This window comes from Eretmochelys imbricata, chromosome 1 (assembly GCF_965152235.1).
Source record: "Eretmochelys imbricata isolate rEreImb1 chromosome 1, rEreImb1.hap1, whole genome shotgun sequence".
In the NCBI taxonomy this organism is placed as follows: domain Eukaryota; kingdom Metazoa; phylum Chordata; order Testudines; family Cheloniidae; genus Eretmochelys; species Eretmochelys imbricata.
Genome location: NC_135572.1, coordinates 349,344,370 through 349,367,053, shown reverse-complemented (window position 1 = coordinate 349,367,053; position 22,684 = coordinate 349,344,370). Strand labels below are relative to the sequence as shown.

At 45.4% G+C, this 22,684-nt stretch overlaps 1 protein-coding gene across 3 annotated transcripts in view; it reads right to left on the bottom strand.

Annotated features, from left to right (window-relative positions):
* The window catches only part of SFMBT2 (Scm like with four mbt domains 2), a 194,804-nt gene that overhangs the window by 68,726 nt on the left and 103,394 nt on the right, over positions 1-22,684 (bottom strand). For all 3 annotated transcript variants that reach the window (XM_077836919.1, XM_077836910.1, XM_077836926.1), the window contains exons 7-8: positions 19,759-19,856; positions 990-1,091 (exon numbers count right to left, since the gene is read on the bottom strand). In XM_077836919.1, the coding sequence (XP_077693045.1) occupies positions 990-1,091; positions 19,759-19,856 (200 nt within the window). The remainder of the gene's footprint in view (positions 1-989; positions 1,092-19,758; positions 19,857-22,684) is intronic.

Here is a 22,684-nt window from a genome sequence, read left to right as displayed (position 1 = left end):
TAAAGAAAGTGTAGTGAGTTCCCAAGCCAGCTCCTCTCAGCTGCTTACGCTGCACAGCTCACGTGCAGACAGGCAAGGTTTAGCTCTTCTTTAATTACCAGGCGGTGGTGGCCTTGTTGCCTGCTAGAAGGGCCATCAGCTAGATAGTGCAGACAGATGCTCAGCGGGCATGCCAGCTGTTTCTGGCATTGCATGGGTAGTGCAAATATTCTTAGCTACCAGCGTGGGCCTTGGAGAACCTCAATGGTGACACAACCTAACCAGAAAAGGCAATGCGGGTGTGAGGTGCCATTTTAACAGATCAGTCCCTGGTCAGTAATTTGGCCTGAAAAGCACCTGTTCGCTGCTGACATACAAGGGACTGCAGAACGAATGGGCGTGTCTGTTGTTCTGGGACTCTACGCAAGCATGAGGATGTGCTCCTTTTTCCGGGGTCAGAGGCGAGTGGATAAGGAAAGAGGTTTTAGCATGATTTAGGGGTGCAAGCCCCTACACCTCCCACTCCCTTTCCCTACGGAATGTGTATGTGACCACCAATGCTGTACCAGCTTTATTGGGCAGGAGGGAGAAAACATCCATACTCCCTGTCCCCGCCCTATCCTGCCCCCTCATCTGATGTGGTTGCCTTGATAGGCAGAATAGCTTCTGTATGGCCAGGGAAGGGCAAAGTGAGATGATGTTGCATGGGCAGCCCAGTCCCCTCTTCCTTGTGTGGGGGGAGAGATCTGCACACAGGGTCCCCCCAACGTGTAGGTCTAAGGGAGATATCACCCCATGCCAACTAACACAATAAAAATACATAGATGATCCATTAGGCGAAAGTAAGGTGAAGTGCAAGGATTTTTTTTAATGCACTTTTATTAGTCTGACCTCCAGCTAATGAAATTCCACTGGACAGTCATTTAAACAGGATTATTAACCATGGGTGGTTATTAACCTATAAGTTTGGGGCCAGCATGGTATTTTCAGTCCCACTTGCAAGAGCTCACCTTAGTCACTGATGCAGGACAGATATTAGAGGGTTCCCTCATGTCCACCGCCTCCAGCTTCATCCCCACTGTGAAGAAGTGACTCCTCAAATCAGCATGATCCTATGCATATATATGGGAAACAAGCAAACCTGCATATCAGCGATACCGGCCACAGACTCAGCATTTATGAGAACCAAGTGCCCCAGCATTTTATTTTACAAGAGGTACATTTGCCTGAAGTAATGAATCTGCCTGTATTGCCTAATTCATATGTTGCTCTGTGGCTTTGATTGCTTTCTCCGGGTGGACAGTTTTCCTAACAAAAGAAAGAAACCAAGTACAAACTTTTAAGGCAGACCAGAATAGGCAAGAGAATGAAAGGATCCCATACTAATGCTTGGATCCCATAAGATGGATATTCGAGGCCAAATCTTTCATTCCTTAAACAGCCACAGCTTCCACTGACGTCACCTGAAATTTCTCAGTGGATGTTGGCGGCTCATGACGGTGAGCAGCTAGATTCTCATTTTCACAAAGGTGCTTCTGTGCTGGCCTGGCAGCATAACAGGATCTTAAATGGGACAGAGATGGATAGAATGTCGCCTGTGCAGGGGTCCCCGCATCTGGTGTAAGGGATCTACGCCAGCCCTGTTCCTAGCCCCTCAGCCTGGGGGGCAGACTGGGCATTGTAACAGGGGAATGTGTCAGGGGTGTGGCCAGAGTGCACTGCCCTAGAGCTATTCTCCATTTCCCAAGGCCCATGGGGGAGACGTGAAGGAGAGCAGCCCGCAGGCTGCTCTAAATTTATACAACCGGCTAGGCAAGTTCCTATGTGACAAGAGAACACAGGAAGCACGAACACAACTTTAAAGAGACCTTAACCCATCCCCCACTCTGACCCTGACCAAACACAGGTAACTCAAAATTAGGCCCAGTGACCTTATTCAGGCTCTCTACAGTTGAGACAAGGGACAGTACTAGATGACAGCCATTTATTTTAAAAGCCAGGCAACGAGACCACATATTACTGCCTTAGGGCTATGTTAAGCCACACAAGGTGGGCACGAAGGGATCACACAGCAGTTGGGACACTCTGGCTGACTCAGCAAAACTGCCTGTGGTCATTAGTGCCCATCCAACTCTGCTGGATGGTACAGAAGAGGGTAGGGGCCATGCCCCTGCCCCTTTGGCGAGCCTAGCTCTGGTGAAGGCATTCAGGAAATGCAGACCCCGGGATTGTGGCTGACCTCCGTGCAGCATCACAAGAGCTGGAGGGATGGATGGATCCTTCGTCCGGCCCACAGCTTGCAGACCAGCACAGGAGTGGCAACAACCTGGCCCTACAGCCACACATGATTTCAACAAGGTTTCCCAAAAGTCACCACTCCAGCTGGCCCCCCTCAGCCAGACAGAATAGGCCATGGAGACAGAACAAGTCCTCAGATCCCGAAAGGTGGGCAGCAAGGTAGCACGTTTACAGGACAGCGCGGGGAAGCCAGCCAGCACTATACCTGGTCTGTGCTTAAGTAAAGGACTTCTGTCCCCAGGGCAGCGCCCTTCACAAACACTAAATCCACTAAGGGCCAGAGTCTACCAGTCTAACAGGAAGGATGGCGCCAGTGGTTACAGCTTTAGGCTGGGATTTGGAAGATCCACATTCAATTCCTTGCTCTGCCAAAGGCTTGCTACGTGATCTTTGGCGGGGTCACCTAGTGTCTCTGTACCTCTGTCCTCCATGAATAAAATGGAGATATTAGTCCGTCCCTACTTCACAGGAGTGGTACAAGGTTTGTAAAGTCTGAGAAGTGATCAAATAACATTATCTTACTCAGGCTGAGCAGTACCTTACTCTGCAAGGAGAAGATTTCAGTGGAAAAAGAGACTATGTGAATATGGGTGGCTGAATCTGGACCTAAACAGACACCCTGATTTGCTGGCCTGTGCATGAACGATTGATGGAGAGGTTTGCCCAGCGACCTAGGGAATTAATTTGGGTGTTCAAATGCCTTAATTGGCTTTTAAACTCTCAACCTCAGACCCCAAACTGGGACGGTGCTAAACACTAATGTATCCTTTGCAAGGAGCAGGCAAGCCTTGTTCCCATGATTTAGACACCTATATCCTAAACAAAGGACATCACAAGTAGAAGCCCTAGGACCACATTGGATTAAGGATCACGTTTCAGTTTTATTAGCTCAAGAGTGATCTCCTTTCTGTGGTAAAATAGTATTTCCGAACCATCAGTCCATTAGCCAGTACATCTCCTGTGATAAGACGTATTGTTTCACTTTAAAAAAAATGTGCTGGACTCCAAATTGCATGGAGAAAACCTACTTCTATCTAATAGTACTTGGCAATGCCATTCCCTTCTACATTCACCGCTACAGGTTATATTCTTGTCTTAAAGTGGTTTTATATTGATTCAAAGTAGTATGTCATTTTTTCCCCCTAGAACTGTCTTTACTTACGGATTTAACAGTTTCTATTTTGGGGAACTTATGTTTCTAGTGACATTGAAAGAAGGGTTTTACAAGCTTCAGGAGAGACGGAGGAATCAGTGTTTTAATCTTGCTTTGCACTTCTATAGTACCTTTCATCAGAGGATCTCAAAGCACTCTAAAAAACATTAATGGATTTAGTCTCACTGCAGGGTAGATATTATTTTCTCCATTTTGCAGATAAGGAAACTGCCGAAGGCTAAATTAATTGCTTAAAGCTACACAGTAAATTAATGGCAGGGAAAGGAACAGAACTCAGGAGTTCTAGCCTCTGGCTGTATATTTTAACCATTAACAATAAAGCCTAGTGCTTATCTAGCGCTTTTCACCCATAGATCTCAAAGTGCTTTACAAAGGAGGACAGTATCTTTATCTCCATTTTACAGATGGGGAAACTGTGGCACAGAGAGGCAGTGACTTGAGATGCTTACTCATGTATGGTAGTTATCATCCCCTCTGGCAAGGGGCCAGTCCTGCTCAGTTCTAATAGCACAATCTAGCCCACAAAGAGGGTGACGTCCCAATTCTACCAGCCTTACAGTGAGCAATATTTTATTCTGGGATCAGCCCCATTGCTTCAATGGGATTGCTCATGGAGTAAGGCAACTACTTTACAAGAGTAAGGGTAGCAGAATCTGGCCCTGTGTAAATAGTGCCTAGAGCGTATGATGGATGCTTCAGAAATGCATATCGTCATCACCACCAAAATCATCAGCTTTGCCACTGAATGTTTCAATTAGAGATGGGCGCGGTTGCAAAATTCAGACCCGAGTCCAGATCTAAATTTCAAAACCCCCAAAGTTTAGAAGCATTTGGACTGAGGATTTTGGTTTGGCCTGTTACAGACACAGGGTCCAGCCACGAAGTTCGTTTCTATGTTTTGAATGCCCCAACCATTTGCTTCAGAGTATATAGACAGGGATCATTTGCAAAATGTGCACTTGGGAACTAGGTTTGGACTGCAACACCTTCCCCCAGATCTGGGATATACAGCGTCGAAATATTTTGAAAGTCCAGATCCAGCAAAGCACTTAAGCATGTGCTTTACTTTGAATAAGTGAGTAGTCCCACTGATCTCAAAGGGGGTTGCTCATATGCTTAAAGTTAAATCCATGTTTAAGTATTTTGCTGATTGGGGCCTAAATACCTATATCCTATTGAGAATCATTTTTATCTGCATCTATTTCTGGAGTTGAGTTTTCTATAGCTAGTTTTTGTTGTTGCTTTCTTAAAGACAAAATTAATTCAACAGAAAGAACAACTCTGTAAAAGTCTAATGATACATAGCATAGTTTTGTTTCAACAGCACTTCGGATCTTATTTTGCAGCCCAGCACCTTAATGTCTGAGCACCTTAATGTCTCAGCATCTTCCATGTAAAATCAATACCAATAGTGAAGTCCCTAGTGGACTTCATGGAGTCTCTGGTATTTCTTTCTTTTTGGGGTCAAAACTCTACATACGGTAGAGGGTTTTTGGGGAGGAAGCGGGGGCTGGGAGGGGGCTGATTTGTTTTGTTCAACAGTTGCATAGGGATTTGGGAGTAAAAAGGGGTGTCACTGTGGAATGTCATTCTGATGACATTTGCATCACCCCTAAAGCCAGTTAGACTCTGGATTCACCTGATCTCCCCTGGAAGTTTGTTACACAATAACAATATTTATGAAAAATGTCTTAAACCACACACTTTCACCACAACAATAGCAGGGTGGGGGGAAAGGAAGGATCCAAAACACAGTCCTCCAGTCCCAGTGCTCTGACTGCTTTGGGCCACCGGGAATTGGCTAGGCTATGGCATATGCTGCTCTTCAAAACTCCAATTAACTGACATAATTTCCAAGAACAGGTTTCACTGAAGTGAAAGGAAAGCTTTTAATTAGTATTAGTCTCAAACTGATACACTGCATAATGAACTGCTCTCTCATTCCTGTTTTCACACTGCTACACAATGTGCCACGTTAAACAGAAAAAACAGGACTCTCCTAGTCATTCCACACTGTGTTCTCTCTCTTGGTTTATTTCCTTCTATAAGGAAGACCGAGTGTTTTAGGTACCTTTCTTATATTTAAATCCTCATTAGGAGCTCCTCGTTCTCCCAAAACGGATGCCCTCTGCAGTGGGAGTTTGGGATGTATGAAGAAAGGGCTCACTTCCTGGAAAGCAGTGGGGGCTAGCAGATCCGGCACTATGCTACAGCTCGGGAGACTGGGTTTTAATTCCTGGCTCTGCTGCGTGACCTTGGGCAAGTGACTTCATGTCTCTGTTTCCTCTCCCGCCCTTTGTCTGGCTTCACCTTTGGAGTCTGCCCTGAGTGAGAGATGGCCCGTCATTATGCTGTCCCAGGAGCACAACGGACACTACTGTGATGAAGGGTGGCAGAATCCGGCCCTTTATTATTATTTTACAAGGTTCAACAGCTGAGAATCCAAAGCACATGCTTGAGCTGAAGCGTGAGGGAAGCTGCCAGCAATCCGGGGGAGCAGATTCCCATCTATTCCAGGTGACTACGGCTATCAGAACCTGGCCCAAGAAGGGGTGGGGGCGGAGATGTCTTTGGCCGTTTCCGACATTTTATTCCCCCCATTTATGTATGAGCCAGACTATGAACCTTTACTCCCACGGCAGAGCAATTGCTCACCCCACGGACTGTAATGGAGCTAGACAGATGAGGATTTGGCCCACCAAGTTATATGGCCTGTATATAGGGCTCAGAATGGAAACGTCCCCTCAGCGTTTACCACAGAAGAGGGGTGCAGCGGCGAGGTGGGGGTTGATGGGTGTGAAACTGCCAACCCACTAAGATGCTGCAAAATTCCTTCCCTCCGAGTGCAATTTCTCCTCAGCAGCCCGAGCCCAGAGAATTAACATGGTACAAGCAGGGCAGTAGCTCATTCAAAGGGGAATGATTTCTAACGTGAGCGATTACGGCCTACAACAGAGTTCCTGAGTTATGAATGGTAAATTACAGAACCTCTGCTGAATGAAAGAAAGCCCGTCACCTACAGTCTGAACCACCTCAGGAGTAGCCAGAGCTGTAATGAATCTCACAGCGAATCTCAAGAAGCAATTAAACTGAACCGCGTTCTCGCTGGCGTCTAGGGCGAGCACAGCAGATGCATTTGCAAATCTTCCAACGTGCTAAGACCCTGATCCTTTGCGTTGTTGGAAAGATGGCAGTCCAAAGCTACATTTGAGTAATCATCGTAACAGTGGGCTGCCCCTTACTATGAAACACGCTGTTGCAGCGCCTCTCAGTGGAGGATCTCAGATTGCTTTGCAATCATTAGTTAACCAAGCCTCTCCTCGTTCATGTGCAGTATAATCCCTGGTTTACATGCCCATAGAGCTGCAGGATTCGACGCTGTGAGAGGTGAAGTGACCAGTCACCAGTCCCACACCAAGTCCCTGACTGAATTGGGAACAGAATCCAGGAGTCCAAATGCCCCATCCCCTTCTTTAGGAATAAAGAAATTTGCTCCTGGGTGTCCCCACCTGTTCATTGTGGAGATAATCCTGGATCCAATCACTCACTCACTTTGAAAGTAGGGTTTATTACCCACACCCAGTTCGAATGCTGCAAGTACCTTTATAACAGGAGCCTAAATGATTTAGTGCCTAAGTGAGTTAGACTCCTAATGCCCATTGGAAGTCACTGTCCAATGGGAATTAGGCACTTAACCTGCTAAAGCTCTTTTGTAAATACTAAGTGCCTGACTCCCATTGGAAGCCAGTGACTTTCAATGGGTGTTAGAAGCCTAACTCACTTAGGCACTTTTGTAGATGCCTAAATACCTTTGGACATCTAGCCATTAGGCACTTGGGTGTCTAATTCTTGTTGAAAGATGTAAGCTCCTAAATCACATTTGGAAATGAGACTTAAGCACCTAAGCTACTTAGACATTTTTAAAATGTTACCCAAAGCCATATTTTGAGCTGGCTACTCTAGCTGCTCTCACAAATTTTGAGGAGTGCACCCATTTTGCAAATACACAACCACATTCAGAGTCCTTTCTGCTGCTGCCTGGATACAATGATAAACCACAGTTTGGCCCGGCGTTTGGAATAATGGATGCAGATGTTTATACAGCAAGCTAGAGAGGAGCTCAAAATACAAAATTCAGATTCTGATTTCAAACACTCCCAAGCTCTGGGCTATCAGATCCAGGACTTTGATTCAGGGTCCAGCATGAAGATAGGGGCCAATTGCGGAATTCAGAACTGGGTTTTGATACTGAACATTTCCAAAGTGACTGGATCCAGGGTGACCTCCACACTGAACAAAAATGAGTAAACGAATGATGAGCCTGATTCTTCTCTCCCTTCCGCCAGTTGCACTGGTGTAAAACACTAAAGACTTTGCCTGTGTCCACACTTTATTGCTACAGGGGCACAGCGACAGCTGGACCAAAGTAACACTTTAGTGTAGCCACTCACTACAGCAATGGAAGGGGTTGCCGTTAATCCCCCTCCATGAGAGGCGGTACCTAGATCGACGGAAAAATTCTTCCATCAACCTAGCGCTGTCTACACCAGGGGTAAATTTGGCTTCACTACATCACTCAGGGGTGTGGCTTTTTCACACACCAGTGAAAGTTAGGTTAACCTAACTCTTTAGGCCTTCAGTAAAACCTCACCCTGGTTTAGGCTGCTTGAAGAGAGGGGCAGAATTAGATCCCCATATTTTTTTATCACAGATTGTATTTTTGTTCTTACTTTTCAATAATATGTTCCTCCCAACGTTTTTCTCGGTGCCCCTGGGAACTGGGTGTTTCCAATAATCTAATTTTAAACTAGGGTGACCAGATGTCTCAATTTTATAGGGACAGTCCCGATTTTGGGGTCTTTTTCTTATATAGGATCCTATTACCCCCCACATCCCCTGTCCCAATTTTTCACACTTGCTGTCTGGTCACCCTATTTTAAGCAGACAGTTCATAGAATCATAGAATATCAGGGTTGGAAGGGACCTCAGGAGGTCATCTAGTCCAACCCCCTGCTCAAAGCAGGACCAATCCCCAATTAAATCATCCCAGCCAGGGCTTTGTCAAGCCTGACCTTCAAAACTTCTAAGGAAGGAGATTCTACCACCTCCCTAGGTAACGCATTCCAGTGTTTCACCACCCTCATAGTGAAAAAGTTTTTCCTAATATCCAACCTAACCCTCCCCCACTGCAACTTGAGACCATTACTCCTTGTCCTGTCCTCTTCTACCACTGAGAATAGTCTAGAACCATCCTCTCTGGAACCACCTCTCAGGTAGTTGAAAGCAGCTATCAAATCCCCCCTCATTCTTCTCTTCTGCAGACTAAACAATCCCAGTTCCCTCAGCCTCTCCTCATAAGTCATGTGTTCCACACCCCTAATCATTTTTGTTGCCCTTCGCTGGACTCTCTCCAATTTATCCACATCCTTCTTGTAGTGTGGGGCCCAAAACTGGACACAGTACTCCAGATGAGGCCTCACCAATGTCGAATAGAGGGGAACGATCACGTCCCTCAATCTGCTCGCTATGCCCCTACTTATACATCCCAAAATGCCATTAGCCTTCTTGGCAACAAGGGCACACTGCTGACTCATATCCAGCTTCTCGTCCACTGTCACCCCTAGGTCCTTTTCCGCAGAACTGCTGCCGAGCCATTCGGTCCCTAGTCTGTAGCTGTGCATTGGGTTCTTCCGTCCTAAGTGCAGGACCCTGCACTTATCCTTATTGAACCTCATCAGATTTCTTTTGACCCAATCCTCCAATTTGTCTAGGTCCCTCTGTATCCTATCCCTGCCCTCCAGCGTATCTACCACTCCTCCTAGTTTAGTATCATCCGCAAATTTGCTGAGAGTGCAATCCACACCATCCTCCAGATCATTTATGAAGATATTGAACAAAACCGGCCCCAGGACCAACCCCTGGGGCACTCCACTTGACACCGGCTGCCAACTAGACATGGAGCCATTGATCACTACCCGTTGAGCCCGACAATCTAGCCAACTTTCTATCCACCTTATAGTGCATTCATCCAGCCCATACTTCTTTAACTTGCTGACAAGAATACTATGGGAGACCATGTCAAAAGCTTTGCTAAAGTCAAGAAACAATACATCCACTGCTTTCCCTTCATTCACAGAACCAGTAATCTCATCATAGAAGGTGATTAGATTAGTCAGGCATGACCTTCCCTTGGTGAATCCATGCTGACTGTTCCTGATCACTTTCCTCTCATGTAAGTGCTTCAGGATTGATTCCTTAAGTTCATGTGTGATGTTCAGTTAAGGACAGAAGGAGTCATGATAAGAAGGATCTCTAAGCTGTCTCCACAGGAATCATGCCTTTCTTTTTAATTGACAAAAAAGAGCCCTCCCAAATGCAGACCTCTGCTTTATTTCCACATGAATTGGGCTTGTTTGCAATTCAACGTCCTTTTCTAAATGTGGAGAGATTTCCGTGTGGACACACAACAGGGGAAAAGAGACAGCAGAAGCTGGGGCTTGCTGGTTTGACAGGCAGTGCTGGGAAGAAACTAAAATTTAGTGTGGGAGGGGGAAATTATTTGAGATATTATGACCCCCCTCCCCAGCAGAAGTAACTGTTAAGCTGTCTGAACCCAATTCTGCCCTCTGATGTGTGACTCAAAATCCGTGGAACCTTATGGCTACATCTGAGGGCCAAATTTAGTCTTCGGTATTTTAGGCCTCCCCTGTTCAATAAAAAAATAGTTACCATAGAAACAGCCACATTGCAGAGTAGCCATTCTAACTCTTAAATACAGAACACCTTTGCTTTATCCCTCTGCCTGATGCAGATGGCATAAAATGCATCCAGGCAAATATTCCCTCACTCCCAGGTTCTAAGATTCTTCTGGATGGTGGAAACGTAGAAAGCAGAGCAAGAGTTAAAAAGACACTCACCTACGTACCTGTTACTGCCTTCAAGCAAAAGTAGAGGGTTAGGAACCTCCAGCCAACCCAATCTCTTTGCAGCCATTCACTAATGAATCCTCGCTATGTAATATGTATTATCCCCACTTTACAGATGGGAAAGTTGAGATGCACAGAAATTCCTGCCAAATTTTTCTAACTAGAGTGTCTACAACGAGGCCCCCAAATCCATATTTAGGTATCTGGACTTTTAAGTAGCTGGACTTTTAAAATGTACTGAGCACTCACAGCAATTCATTTGAGCCAATTCTCCCCTCACCTCTAAAGGTGTAAATCAGGAGTAACTCTGCTGAAGTTAATGGGATACAGCAGAGTAAGTAAGGTCAGAAGAGGCCCACTAATGTCAATGGGAGCTGTGGGTGTTCAGCATCATTAGCAATCTATTTAGATGACTACATCTATAGTTAAGGGCCAGATTCTGCTCTCATTTATCTCATAAATCAGAGTAATTCCACTAAAGTCAATAGCTTTACTCCAAATTTACACCACTGTAACTGAGAGAAGAATCTGGTTCTAGGTGCACACTGTTAAACATCCCAGTCAGAAAACATGTGCACTAGTGACATGGCCAAAGACATACAGCAAGTCAGTGTCAGAGACTGAACGCTGGCATTTCCCCGGGCCCAGTTCTATCAGCAGTACATTAGGCCACTCCACCTCATTAACCTCTGGCTGGCTGAGCCACCACTGATGTTCATTAGTAAAAGAAAAGGGTGTGTGTTAAAAAGCAAAGCCGGGGGAGGGTGGGATGGACTATATGTGCAGTCGTCATGCAGAATCTCACTCCAAGTCAGGAAGTTATGTTCTGCCGTACACGAATTCCCTCCAGAATTTCACTTGTATTTTTCTTCATTGCTTACCCTGGACTGTTGTGTGGCGCTGCTGTACAAAGCCACAGGTCACCCCAGAGGTGGCTGCATTTTATCTGTCTAGGTACTTACATGGCTCTCATCCCCACGGCATCTGGGTGCCTCACAAATATTAATGCACTTAGGTAGGGACGTGTTATTATCCCTATCTGTAAGAACTGAGCCATAGAGAGGTTAAGAGACTTGTCCAAGGTTCCACAAGAAGCCTACAGCAGATGCAGGAACTGAAATCCAAATCTCTTGAGTCACAGTCCAGTGCCTTAGCTACAAAGCCAACCTTGCTCCTGGAAGGGGTGAAGGGTTGTAAGTTGATAAGGCACTTTAAGATAGTGTGATTAGCCATATTTAGGGCCCTACAAAATTCATGGCCATCTGGTCTTGTGCGTGCTTTTACCCTATACTATACAGATTTCACGGAGGAGACCAGTGTTTCTCAAATTGGGAGTCCTGACCCAAAAGGGAGTTGCAGAGGGGTCGTAAGGTTATTTTAGGGGGGTCACGGTATTGCCACCTTACTTCTGCACTGCTGCTTTCAGAGCTGGGCAGCCAGAGAGCGGCAGCTGTTGGCCGGGCGCCCGGCTCTGAAGGCAGCGCCCTGCCAGCATTTGCACAGAAGTAAGGGTGGCAATGCCGTACCCTGCCACCCTTACCTCTGCGCTGCGGCCTTCAGAGCTGGGCAGCTGGAGAGCAGCAGCCGCTGACTGAGAGCCCAGCTCTGCAGGCAGCAGCGCAGAAGTCAGGGTGGCAACACCAAACCCGGCCATCCTTACTTCTGCGCTGCTGGCGGTGGCTCTGCCTTCAGAGCTGGGCTCCCGGCCAGCAGTCGCCGCTCTCCAGCCGCCCAGCTCTGAAGGCAGAGCCACCGCCAGCAGCCGCGCAGAAGTAAGGGTCGCCGTACCGCAACCCCCCCCGACAATAATCTTGCGACTCCCCCCCCACAAGTCCTTTTGGTAATTTTACAATTACAACACCGTGAAATTTCAGATTTAAATCGCTGAAATCATGAAATCTACCTTTTTAAAAATCCCATGGCCGTGAAATTGACCAAAATGGACCGTGAATTTGGTAAGGCCCTAGCCATATTACATACAAAGGTAACGAGATTTAAGGAGCTGAGACAGAAGCGGATCAAATGTAAGGGATTAGCAGGGTGAGTCTATGCACAGCGTCTAGCAGCCATGCAAATAGCAGTCAGAAAGTTAAGGATCCCACCAGAAGGCTGATGAGAGTTATGGATGCGAAGGAACAGATGGAGTATAAAAACCCTGGCAGGCTGCAGCAAAATGGCGACGAGCAGGTTATTAAAGCACAGCATGCATCGCAAACGCCAGCCACGCAATCAGCGCTCGGGGAGCAGGGAAATGCTTACATGCAAGTTCGGCTTCCAAGTTAAACCAAAGCACGTCCGCTTTAACCAGCGGCAGCAACACATGCCGTGCTATTATGGGAGTCTGAGAAGGAAAAACCTATTAAGGTCTTCTAGTCCATCCCCTGCTTCCATCCAGGATTGTCCCCCTCCAGACCCTAAGCTGGGTCTCGCTTACTTTTCAACTTCTCAAGAAGAGCTGGTCAAAAAACCAAATTGAAATTATCATGAAAAATATTGGGATAATTTTGCACCTTTTTTGGAAGAAAAACGCCATAAAACTGGGGGAGGGGGAAGGGGGGGGGTTAAAAATAATATTCCCCCACTTTAAAAACATTTAAATTCTAACTAAAGGTGTCACTGAAATCCCAGATTTTGAATTTTTTCACCCAGCTCTCATCATAAGGGGTGGTGCTTCCACTCCTGGCCTTAGGAGAATCCTATATGATCCTTTCTTAAAAGTTCATCCCATTACCCAAGGTATTGATTATTACCATTGCTGGGACAGTGGTAGCGTCCGAAGACCACAGTCAGAATCAGGGACCCACTGTGCTAGATGCCGCACAAACACATAGAAGCGGTGGTACCTGCCCCAGAGAACTGCCAGTCTAACATGGAGCAAGTGAGTATAACCAACCATTGGAAGGTATGGGGATAGAAGCCCAAAGGGAGCAGGAATAAGATCATCCAGTTACTGTGGTCCAGCTATGGGTATAATTTGATGAATCCAAATCATTTAAAAGTTTTAAATAAACTAATTCCAGCAGCCTGCTCCAACCTAAATAATCTCTCTCTCCTCCATGTTTAAATGCTTCTAGTACTTTGCATCTGATGCTCATCCATCGTTTTATCCAAACTATACAGATTGGATGTGATTTTTAAAAGGGGCTTCATTTTTAGCACTCAAAAATTCATAGATTTTAAGGCCAGAAGGGACCGTACCTTTATGATCAACTAGCCTGACTTCCTGCATAACACAGATGGTAGAATTTCACCCAGTAATTCCTGCATTAAAGCCAGTAACTTCCAGTTGAGCTAATGCATCTCCTTTTAAAATATATCCGGTCTTGATAAAAAGGGGGCAGATCCTACATTGGTATAAACTGTACACCAGCAGGGAGGGATCTGCCCCAAAGACTTCAAGTGATGGAGAACCCAACATATCCCTCGGCAAAACATTTCAGTGGCTAATTCGCATCACTGTTAGTAACGTGTGACTTGTTTCTTGTCTGAATTTGTCTAGCTTCAGCTTCCAGCTGTTGGATCTTGTTGTGTCTTTGTCTGCTAGATTAAAGAGTCAGCTACCAACCGGAATTTCCTCTTCAGACAGGTACTCAGACAATTTGCAGGCTGAGCGGTCAGCAAGCACAAATGAGGAAAGAACAATACTGGTGCTCTTGCCCCAAGTTACACGTGGAGACTCTGAGGTACAAAGGGGTCAGATTATTTATTATTATTTGTATTAGCGCAGTGTCTAGGAGCTCTAGTCATGGACCAAGCCTCCACTGTGCTACGGGGTGTACACCCAGAGAATAAAAAGACAGTGCCTGCCCCAAGGAGCTTACAATCAAAGTATAACACAAGAGACCACAGATGGATACAGACAGGCAGATGGGGAGTACGAGAAAACAATGAGACGATACTGCTCAGCATGACAGTCACCGGTCTCTGCAGTCTAACTGTAGATGACATACCAAAGACAACAATCCAAGTTAAAGGCAAAGTGGCCAAGTCCCTGTCTATGCTTGATCTCACTAAACACACTGCCTGTAAAAACTGTAGGGTGGCTTTTCAAAGATGCCCAAGAGATTTAGGAGCACGAGCCTTGCACTCAAGCCAGTTTTGGGTAATTCACACAGGCAACTTTGAAAATCCCATCCTTCTTTGACATTTTCATCTATTTCGGGGGTGTTGGTTTTCTAAAGGATCAGTATATTTTCCTACAGTAAAAAAAGGAACGTACTGTAGTGAAAACGTTATTAAAGCTTTTTTTGCAAAATATTTCTTCATACAGCCTGTTCTAGGCTTGGCTTGCCAAGCACTACGTTTAGTAGTAAAATACTCAGAATATTCCCTGGCAGTTATATCCGTTTCCTCCCAAAGGATCCCATAGCATTTTACAAACCATACGCAACATCTGTGCCAAATGACAGTACAAGACGCATGTAAAACATCACCAGATAGGAAAGGGTAATATTTTGCACCCTATTTGTAGTAGAGAAGCAGTGTTTCCTAGTGGATAAAACACTGCATAAGGGCGCTGGGACCAAGCTGCCCGCCCAGTGCTCCAGGGCTGGGAGACCTCTGGCGCCCTGGGGCTGGGGGGCCAGCAGCCACCGTGGGGGTGCTCTGGGCTCCAGCAGGCGAGGTGGGAGTGGAAGGGGAGGGGCAGAGGGGGAGGAGCCGAGGCTAGCCTCCCCCAACGAGTCGTTTACCCACCGCCCACATGTGCACAACGGAAACTGAAAAAGTAATTTAGACCCCAACCCTGCAAAGCACTTAAGCATATCCTTAACTTTATGCATTGACTTCAACTGGATTACCCGTGTGCTTAAAGTTAAAGACATGCTTAAGTGCTTTGCTGGATCAGAGTTGATGGAATATAATTACCCAAACCGCAATTTACCAAGTACACCAGAGCAGTCACTTCCACTTTTGCAGAAATGCCCCCGGATCTTTAACAATTGCAAGATCTCTATTTTACAGCTCATTTAACAGCTGACAGCTATAGCACCACGGAGCCCTGTTGCACCGTGGGGAGGAATTAGTTCTCCTCCGACTTTCAGTGAAGAACGACACCTTCTGGATCACCACCACCACATTTTTGAGTATCTAAGGTTTTCCTTGGAGGTCTCTTATCTAAGGAGCAGCCAAGTCAGACACTGCTTAGCTCACAGGAGCAGATGCACACATCACCAGCTGGGGCAGCTGCAGGCTTTTTTTAGTTCATGCCCAAGTCCTCACCAGCGGCAGGACATTCTCAAACCACGCAAACTCTGCGGTCTTATTGCTTAATTAAAAGATTCTTGTACCAGACATTTAGACAATGGGCCTGATCCTCCTCATCCTTACGCTGGTGTAAATCAGGAGTAACATCAATGGAGTTACGCCAGCGTAAAAGCAATGTAGGAGAGGAGGATCAGGCTTGGTGTGTTTTGAATGAAGGAGTTCTGGACCTATTGGCTGAGTAAATGAAACACAAGCTTTTGTCAGCCAGATTCATCTTGTCCTCATGCCCAGGTGTTATGAAATCCCAGCTCCACTGACCTGAATGGAAAAACTCCCCATTGATTTCAGAGGGGCCAGGATTTCAGACATTATTTTAAAATAATAGTAATAAAATAAAACCAAAGGAAAATAATAGAAAAGAAAGAATGAAGATAGGCTTCAAAATACTGCTCCTGCTGAAATCAATGGGAGTTCTGCAATTGACTCTCACAGAAGCAGAAATGGACCCACATCAGAACCTTAGGCCAGATCATCAGCTAGTCATCAGTGGAGTAACTTCACTGACGTAAGTGACTTCAACAGAGCTACTCTGACCTGGCCCCTTACAATCAAATGTTGCCTCTTCTCACCCCCAGTTTTGGAGACTGACATAAAATGAGACCCAGACATGAGTCTCTCTGGTTTTGCAAAGCAGATGCCTGACTGACGGTGGCATTTTCAAAGAAAAACAAAAACCACCCTGTGCTTCACTTATTTGCAACTGAAACAAGAAATGGGCCTGGAGCAGAAATATTTATCCAACCCCCGCACCACTGATGCCCAGAATCAGGGGCTTAGAGAAGACAGGGCTGACCTACACCTTACCCTGGGTTTGGTTTGACGAAACAAAATGCACCTGTGGTTTTTGCCCTTCTTTGTGTTCAGTCCCAAAGCAATGCTCATCTTAGTCAATTCACTGTGCTTTGCATTGCTCTGCATCCCAGCAATCTCCCACCACAAGGCACCTCAAAAGTGGGACTTACTGAATCTAAAAACACAGTCCTGATGCCATAATGAAAGTAAGCAGACATAAGTTTGTATGCTGAGAAGAGAGGATCCAACAGCCAGACGGAGTAAATTCAATAAAGTTTTTTTTGTGCCTTGCCAGGAATATTCTGCACTCTTTCATACATGGAATATGATCAGGAATAGAAATTAAGTATCAGCATCACATCTTTGTGGTCTAACCCTAGCACCACCATGTTTTGACCTTCAGACAGTTAAATTAAACAAAAAGTGTATAGTCAGAACCGTTAGTAATATTGGCACAGTGACTGGACATCACCTTTGTGCAGACAGGCAACGTGAGGCCTATGCACCCCTGAAGTCCTGGTTATAGTCTCAAAATAGGGCATAAATGGGACTTCAATGAGCACTGGTGTTGTATGAGCCATCGGCCAGATGTGGATTTCACCCAAAGAGTTTTGAATAAAATTGTTCTAATTATAGTGCTTCTTAGTTGGACCACAGAGCCCTGAACCCTTCCTGGGGAGTTGGCTGCAGCTGTCTCTGGAAAGTGAAAATAAAGGATGGGAGATTGAGCAGGCGGTGTGGTCTAGTGGGTAGAGCCTTGGACTCACAAGAGCTGGCTTCTATTCCTGGCTCTGTCACTGGCCTGCTGTGACATCTTTGGCAAGTCACATCCCCTCTCACTGCCTCAGTCTCTGATCTGTAAAATGGGGATAATTATACTGTGCTCCTTTGTAAAGTACCTGGAGATCTACCAATGAAAAGTGCTATATAAGAACTAGGTGTTATTGTCAGCAGAAAAGCACAAAGTGGCTGTCTTTCCTAGCAAATAAATAAAATGTAAACCATTTCCTTAAAGGGCACAGAATTATAGAAATGAAGACTGGAAGGGACCTTAACAGGTCATCTAGTCCAGCCCTCTGCGCTGAGGCAGGACAAAGTAAACCTAGATCATCCCTGACAGGTGTTTGTCCAACTTGTTTTTAAAAACCTCCAGTGATGGGGATTCCACAACCTCTCTGGGAAGCTTATTCCAGTCCTTAACTACCCTTATATGTAGAAAGTTCTTCCTAACATCACCAACAGAGTAAAAGTCATCCCAGTGCAAGGGGCAGGCGCCACCCATCTTTAATTGCTTAGCACCCATGTAACCCCTATTTTGGGGACGCAGTAGGATGTGAGTGGTGCACTGGTCTTGTACTGACTCGCTGCACAGTGGTGAATTTCACCCCCACAGAGAGTAATGACGAAACCTATATTTAAAATGTTGGCGAATAGGAGAGGGGGAAGCAGGGGAATATGCAATGATGAAGGAAGGGATGCAGCAGATTTGCTAGGAGATGCAGTGCACAGCTGCTAACAGGCTCCATGAGACAGTCTGACAAAATTCACTCAAACCAGTATGTTATCAGCCGAAGGAAGGCAAAATGAGGAGAGAGGGACTGGGTGGTCATGGCACAGATATGGCAGTACGACCATCTGGACTCTCTAGCCTATAACTTTCAGGCCTTCTGATTGCACCTATCACCAGCATACCTCTTCCACAGACTTAGAACAGCATTTTATCTCTACGTTCCAATCCTTCTAGCTGAGCAATGGAACTAACAATGCTTCCCTCAGTGTTTGTGACGTACCTTTTGGTCTTCAGATGGAAGATACTCTTGAAATCCAGAGTATTACAATAATGGCACTAGTGGCACCAGTTTAGATCACCAAAAAAATTAATGCTGACTCAAGAGAGGGTGAGCACAAAATATTCTTTGCACGACATGTATGGCCGGCTATTAATCGCCCCTGCATGGTCTGATCTCGCTCTCATTAAAATCAATGGGATTTCTCCATTGACTTCTCTGGGAGCCGGATTGAACCTGGAATGTGCAATTTAGAATCATAGAATATCAGGGTTGGAAGGGATCTCAGGAGGTCATCTAGTCCAATCCCCTGCTCAAAGCAGGACCAATCCCCAACTAATCATCCCAGCCAGGGCTTTGTCAAGCCGGGCATTAACCTCTAAGGATGGAGATTCCACTACCTCCCTAAGGAACCCATCCCGCCTATTGAAATAGTGTTTCCTTATATCCAACCTAGACCTCCCCCACTGCACCTTGAGACCATTGCTGCTTGGGATAAACACAATAGAAGAACAAAGTTTCTGAAAGGATTTTACCAACAGTAGGGTGAAACCTACCCCAGTGCAGAGGGCCAATACAAGGACTTTGAACCCCTGGTCGTACCGTGAGCCCTACTGGTCAACCCAACTAAAACATGATATTGCAGAACTGGAAGGAGTTCAGAGACAAGTGACAAGAATGATCCTAGGTTCCTGTGAAGAGAGGCTGACAGACTGGGACAGTTCGCCCAGACAATGGATAAGCGGGGACATGTTAAAATTATACACAGTTATGAATGGTCTAGAGAAGGTAGACGGGGCGCTTCTGTTCTCCCTGTCTCATTACACAACAAGAATGGGATCTTCTATTAAAGTAAAAGGTGGGAAATTCAAAACTGATAAAAACTGGAACACACTGCCACAGGAAGTACCTGAGGCCAGGGATTTAAGAGACTGGATATTTATATGGCAAAATCAAGACTATCCAGAGTCATCATAATCACTGACAACAAAATTTTTGTAAGGGATTTTAAATCTTGTGCTTTGGGGCTGAAACCAATCTCTGACTATTGTAGACCAAGATGAGATAAGTGGGGGTGGGGGACAGACTTCAGGGTTCCTCCACCTTCCTTTCGTGCTGGAGACCGGATACTGGACTAGATGGATCTTGGGTCTGATCCAGTCTGGCAATTCCTATGTTCTTAAATCCCACTTAAACCCTACTTTGAAGACAGAAGTGGAACATAAGTGTTGTCTTTTGCACAGGCCTTACATAGCAACGTGCTTTAAAAAATGATGTGGGAGAAAACAATGCCAAGCACGCCCTACTCCTATAATAATTTTTGACTGGAAGGAGTCAATTTTCCAAATGGAAAATCTGCAGAACAACAAAACCCTTTTATTTCAGCTTATGCAACAATCTCACGTGTGACTTTTTTGCAGCATGACCTACTAGAGCATCGCTCTCCTAGCAGAGTTAAACACAAGATGCTATTCACTCCTTGATGTATTTATTCATTGGTGGCTCTGTAATTAAAGAATAAATGGATCTCTTTTACCTTGAATACTTCCATTGGAAGAGGAAATTTTGCTGCATCATTAAGGGATTTTTCCAGAGCGCATTTCCACTCAGATATATTCTTCAGAGAATAGATTTCTAAAACAACAACAAAAAAATCACATAATCGTTTAAGGATCAAACACTCCTGTAGCATGTTAATCTCATACACCATGTAATGGTACAATCCCAGTAAAACCAACAATGCAGTGTGTACCCCGTACTATGTAGTTCTGATAAAACCAGCAAAGAAGAATGACTCCATTAACACACAGAGCCAGGGAGTAACATACTTTATTTCCTGAAGAAAAACAAACCAAAGCAAGAAAATGAACATTTTTCAGGTTTTTGTCAAAAAGCCAAAACTTGAATTTTGTTTTTGAAAACCAAAACTGAACTTGTTTTATGTTTGGCTGCCAAAAACTGATATCTTTGCTGTTTGGGGGTTTACAACCAAAAGCTGAAACATTTGGACAAAAAAATGGGAAATGTTCTCATAAACACTGCCATCATTGTTAGTTGAAAAAGCACTTTTTGTTTAAAACAAAACAAAACAATAAAAATTTGCAACCAGCTCTGTACATAGACATACTTGTCAATATAACAATCAGAGTACAAGAGCAACCCAACAAATAGTATTCACAACTGAAGTACAGTCATTCTACAGCGGCTTCTTTAAATAGATTTAATATCATTAGTTATATTACCAAATCCTTTAGTGATTCATTCCAGTAAAATGCCTATGAATCATCTACTGTAGGGACAATACAGTGATGGAGAATTTTATATTGGCTGTACTTCTGTTCTAGGAAACATATTTGATCCAGCACACAAGTTATTGCAGAACATTCATCTCAAGCTCTTAAAGCTACGAGATAGACAGATAGAGTGCAACAATTATTAAAATGGAAATGACCAGAATAGGCCTGAATCCAGATAGGGAATAAACAGAGTGCAATTCCAGTGGTGTCAGTCTAGTTTTTACACCAGTGTCGTATTTGGCTCAATTTTCATTTGAAATTCTGTGCTTATAACAGCCGCAAAGATTTACGGCAGCATCTTACAATTCTGAAGCAGAGAAGAAAAAAATAAAGAAGGAATTGGCAAGCACAGTTTTCACCTAGCATTGAAGCTACAAGGGAATGTTATGCTCTGATCTCAGCAGATTTAAGACCTTATCAAAACAGGATTTGCAGAAATCACTCACTGGAAGTGGATGTATTTATACATCCACTATATCAAACTATCCAACTTCAGACAGACATCAAGGGTATGCATATGAATTTAAGTGCACTTAGAGGGACATAACCCTTTAGGGCTATATTTTTAATTCCTTGCCTGTCTGGATTTCCGTGAGAAACCACATTTTGATCCTCTGTTTAGAGTACAGATTGCGGCCGGAGTCCTCTGTACCAAGAGCACTTTTTAAGTGATTGTTACTCGGTGCGCCTGTTATGGCAGGTGTTCCTGTCCTTTTGGAAGCACAGCTCACTCTCGGGTGCGTTAATAAAATGACCCAGTCCTACCACCTAGCATGAACAGCCCCGTTGCCAAGGGGAATGCTCACATAGGCAAGATATATTCACACACACAGGATTCAGTCAAGCAAGGGGCAATGTGCTGTCTCAGACAGTCACAATCTGCCTCCAGGTCTCACCCTGCTCCAAGCCTATCCCTGGTGCAGCGTACTTCCCTGGAAGAGCTGGTACACTGAGGGGGGTGAAGCCATGGCTCTGCCCACTCCCTGCCCCATTCCACCCACTCATGAGTAGGTAGGGCTGGAGGAATACACAGCAGCCCCACACAGGCTGCTTCCTGGTCTGCTGGTAGCATCCTGCCTGGGCTGTGATTCTGGCCTGCCCCTAGGTCATGCTGTGCAAAGAATAGAGAGTCTCCTTTAGTCTCTCCCCTGCACTCGATTCCCAGCACATGAGAGGCAGCTGACACCTTTCAGGAACAGCCCCTTGAAGATTCGGGGCTGGATCATGGTCAGCCCCAGGAAGATACGCCATGTGTAGGAGAGAGACTTAGAGCCTCTTGCCTCTTGTGGTGCAGCATCACTGAACCTCGGGGCCTTCAGCCCTTCCCCACCCACCCACTGACGCAGAGCCAGCGGGGAACGAATGCTTCTCTGAAGCGGAGTTGCTGGGAGAGTGCAAGGACACCAAGGGGTCTGGGCTCTGGTCTGGGGGGTGTTTGTGAAAAGGAAGGCTCTCTGGGCTTCTCCCTGCTTGGTCACTGTCCGGCCACCCCCCTCCGTTATTCTTTCCCAGCCATCTCATTTTATTTTCTGTTTGTTAAGCTCAGGCTAAGATGATTCTCCCTGCCCCTCCTCCAACTGATCTGCGAAAGACAGCTGCCAACTCACTACCCAATTCAGCAGCCTCTGGCCCAGGGAAGTGGGAGATTTCCCACTTGGCATAGGGATCAGCCTTCCCTACGGCCAGCAGCCACTGAGCGCTGAATTTCTGGATCCCTAAATCAGGGCTCTTAATCTTGAGGGATACACAGTTTGCAATCAGAGACCAGCACACAGTACACAACACTGTTACCGTCTCAATCTTATTTTGAAGCTTATGATATTTCCTTCCTTACAGACCCCCATCCTGGAGGCATCTGATTACGTGGGAATTTAAGGGGGCGGGGGAGAGAAAAGGAATTTCTGGCTCCCATAGCTGCTGAGAAAAGCTTGAAAATGGGAACCCTAAAGGCTCAAAAATCAGAAAACAAATACAAAAGAACCCAACAGTTACGATTGTTTTTTTTAAATCTCAAGGGTGTTAAGCAAATCTTTTGATTTTGGGGAGGCGGATGCTAATTTTTAAACACTTGGGGTTGGCAACACTGCAGACACAGATTTATTGGGCCAGAACCTCGCTGGTGTAGGAGCTACAATATTACATCAGCTGAGGATCTGACCCCTGGTG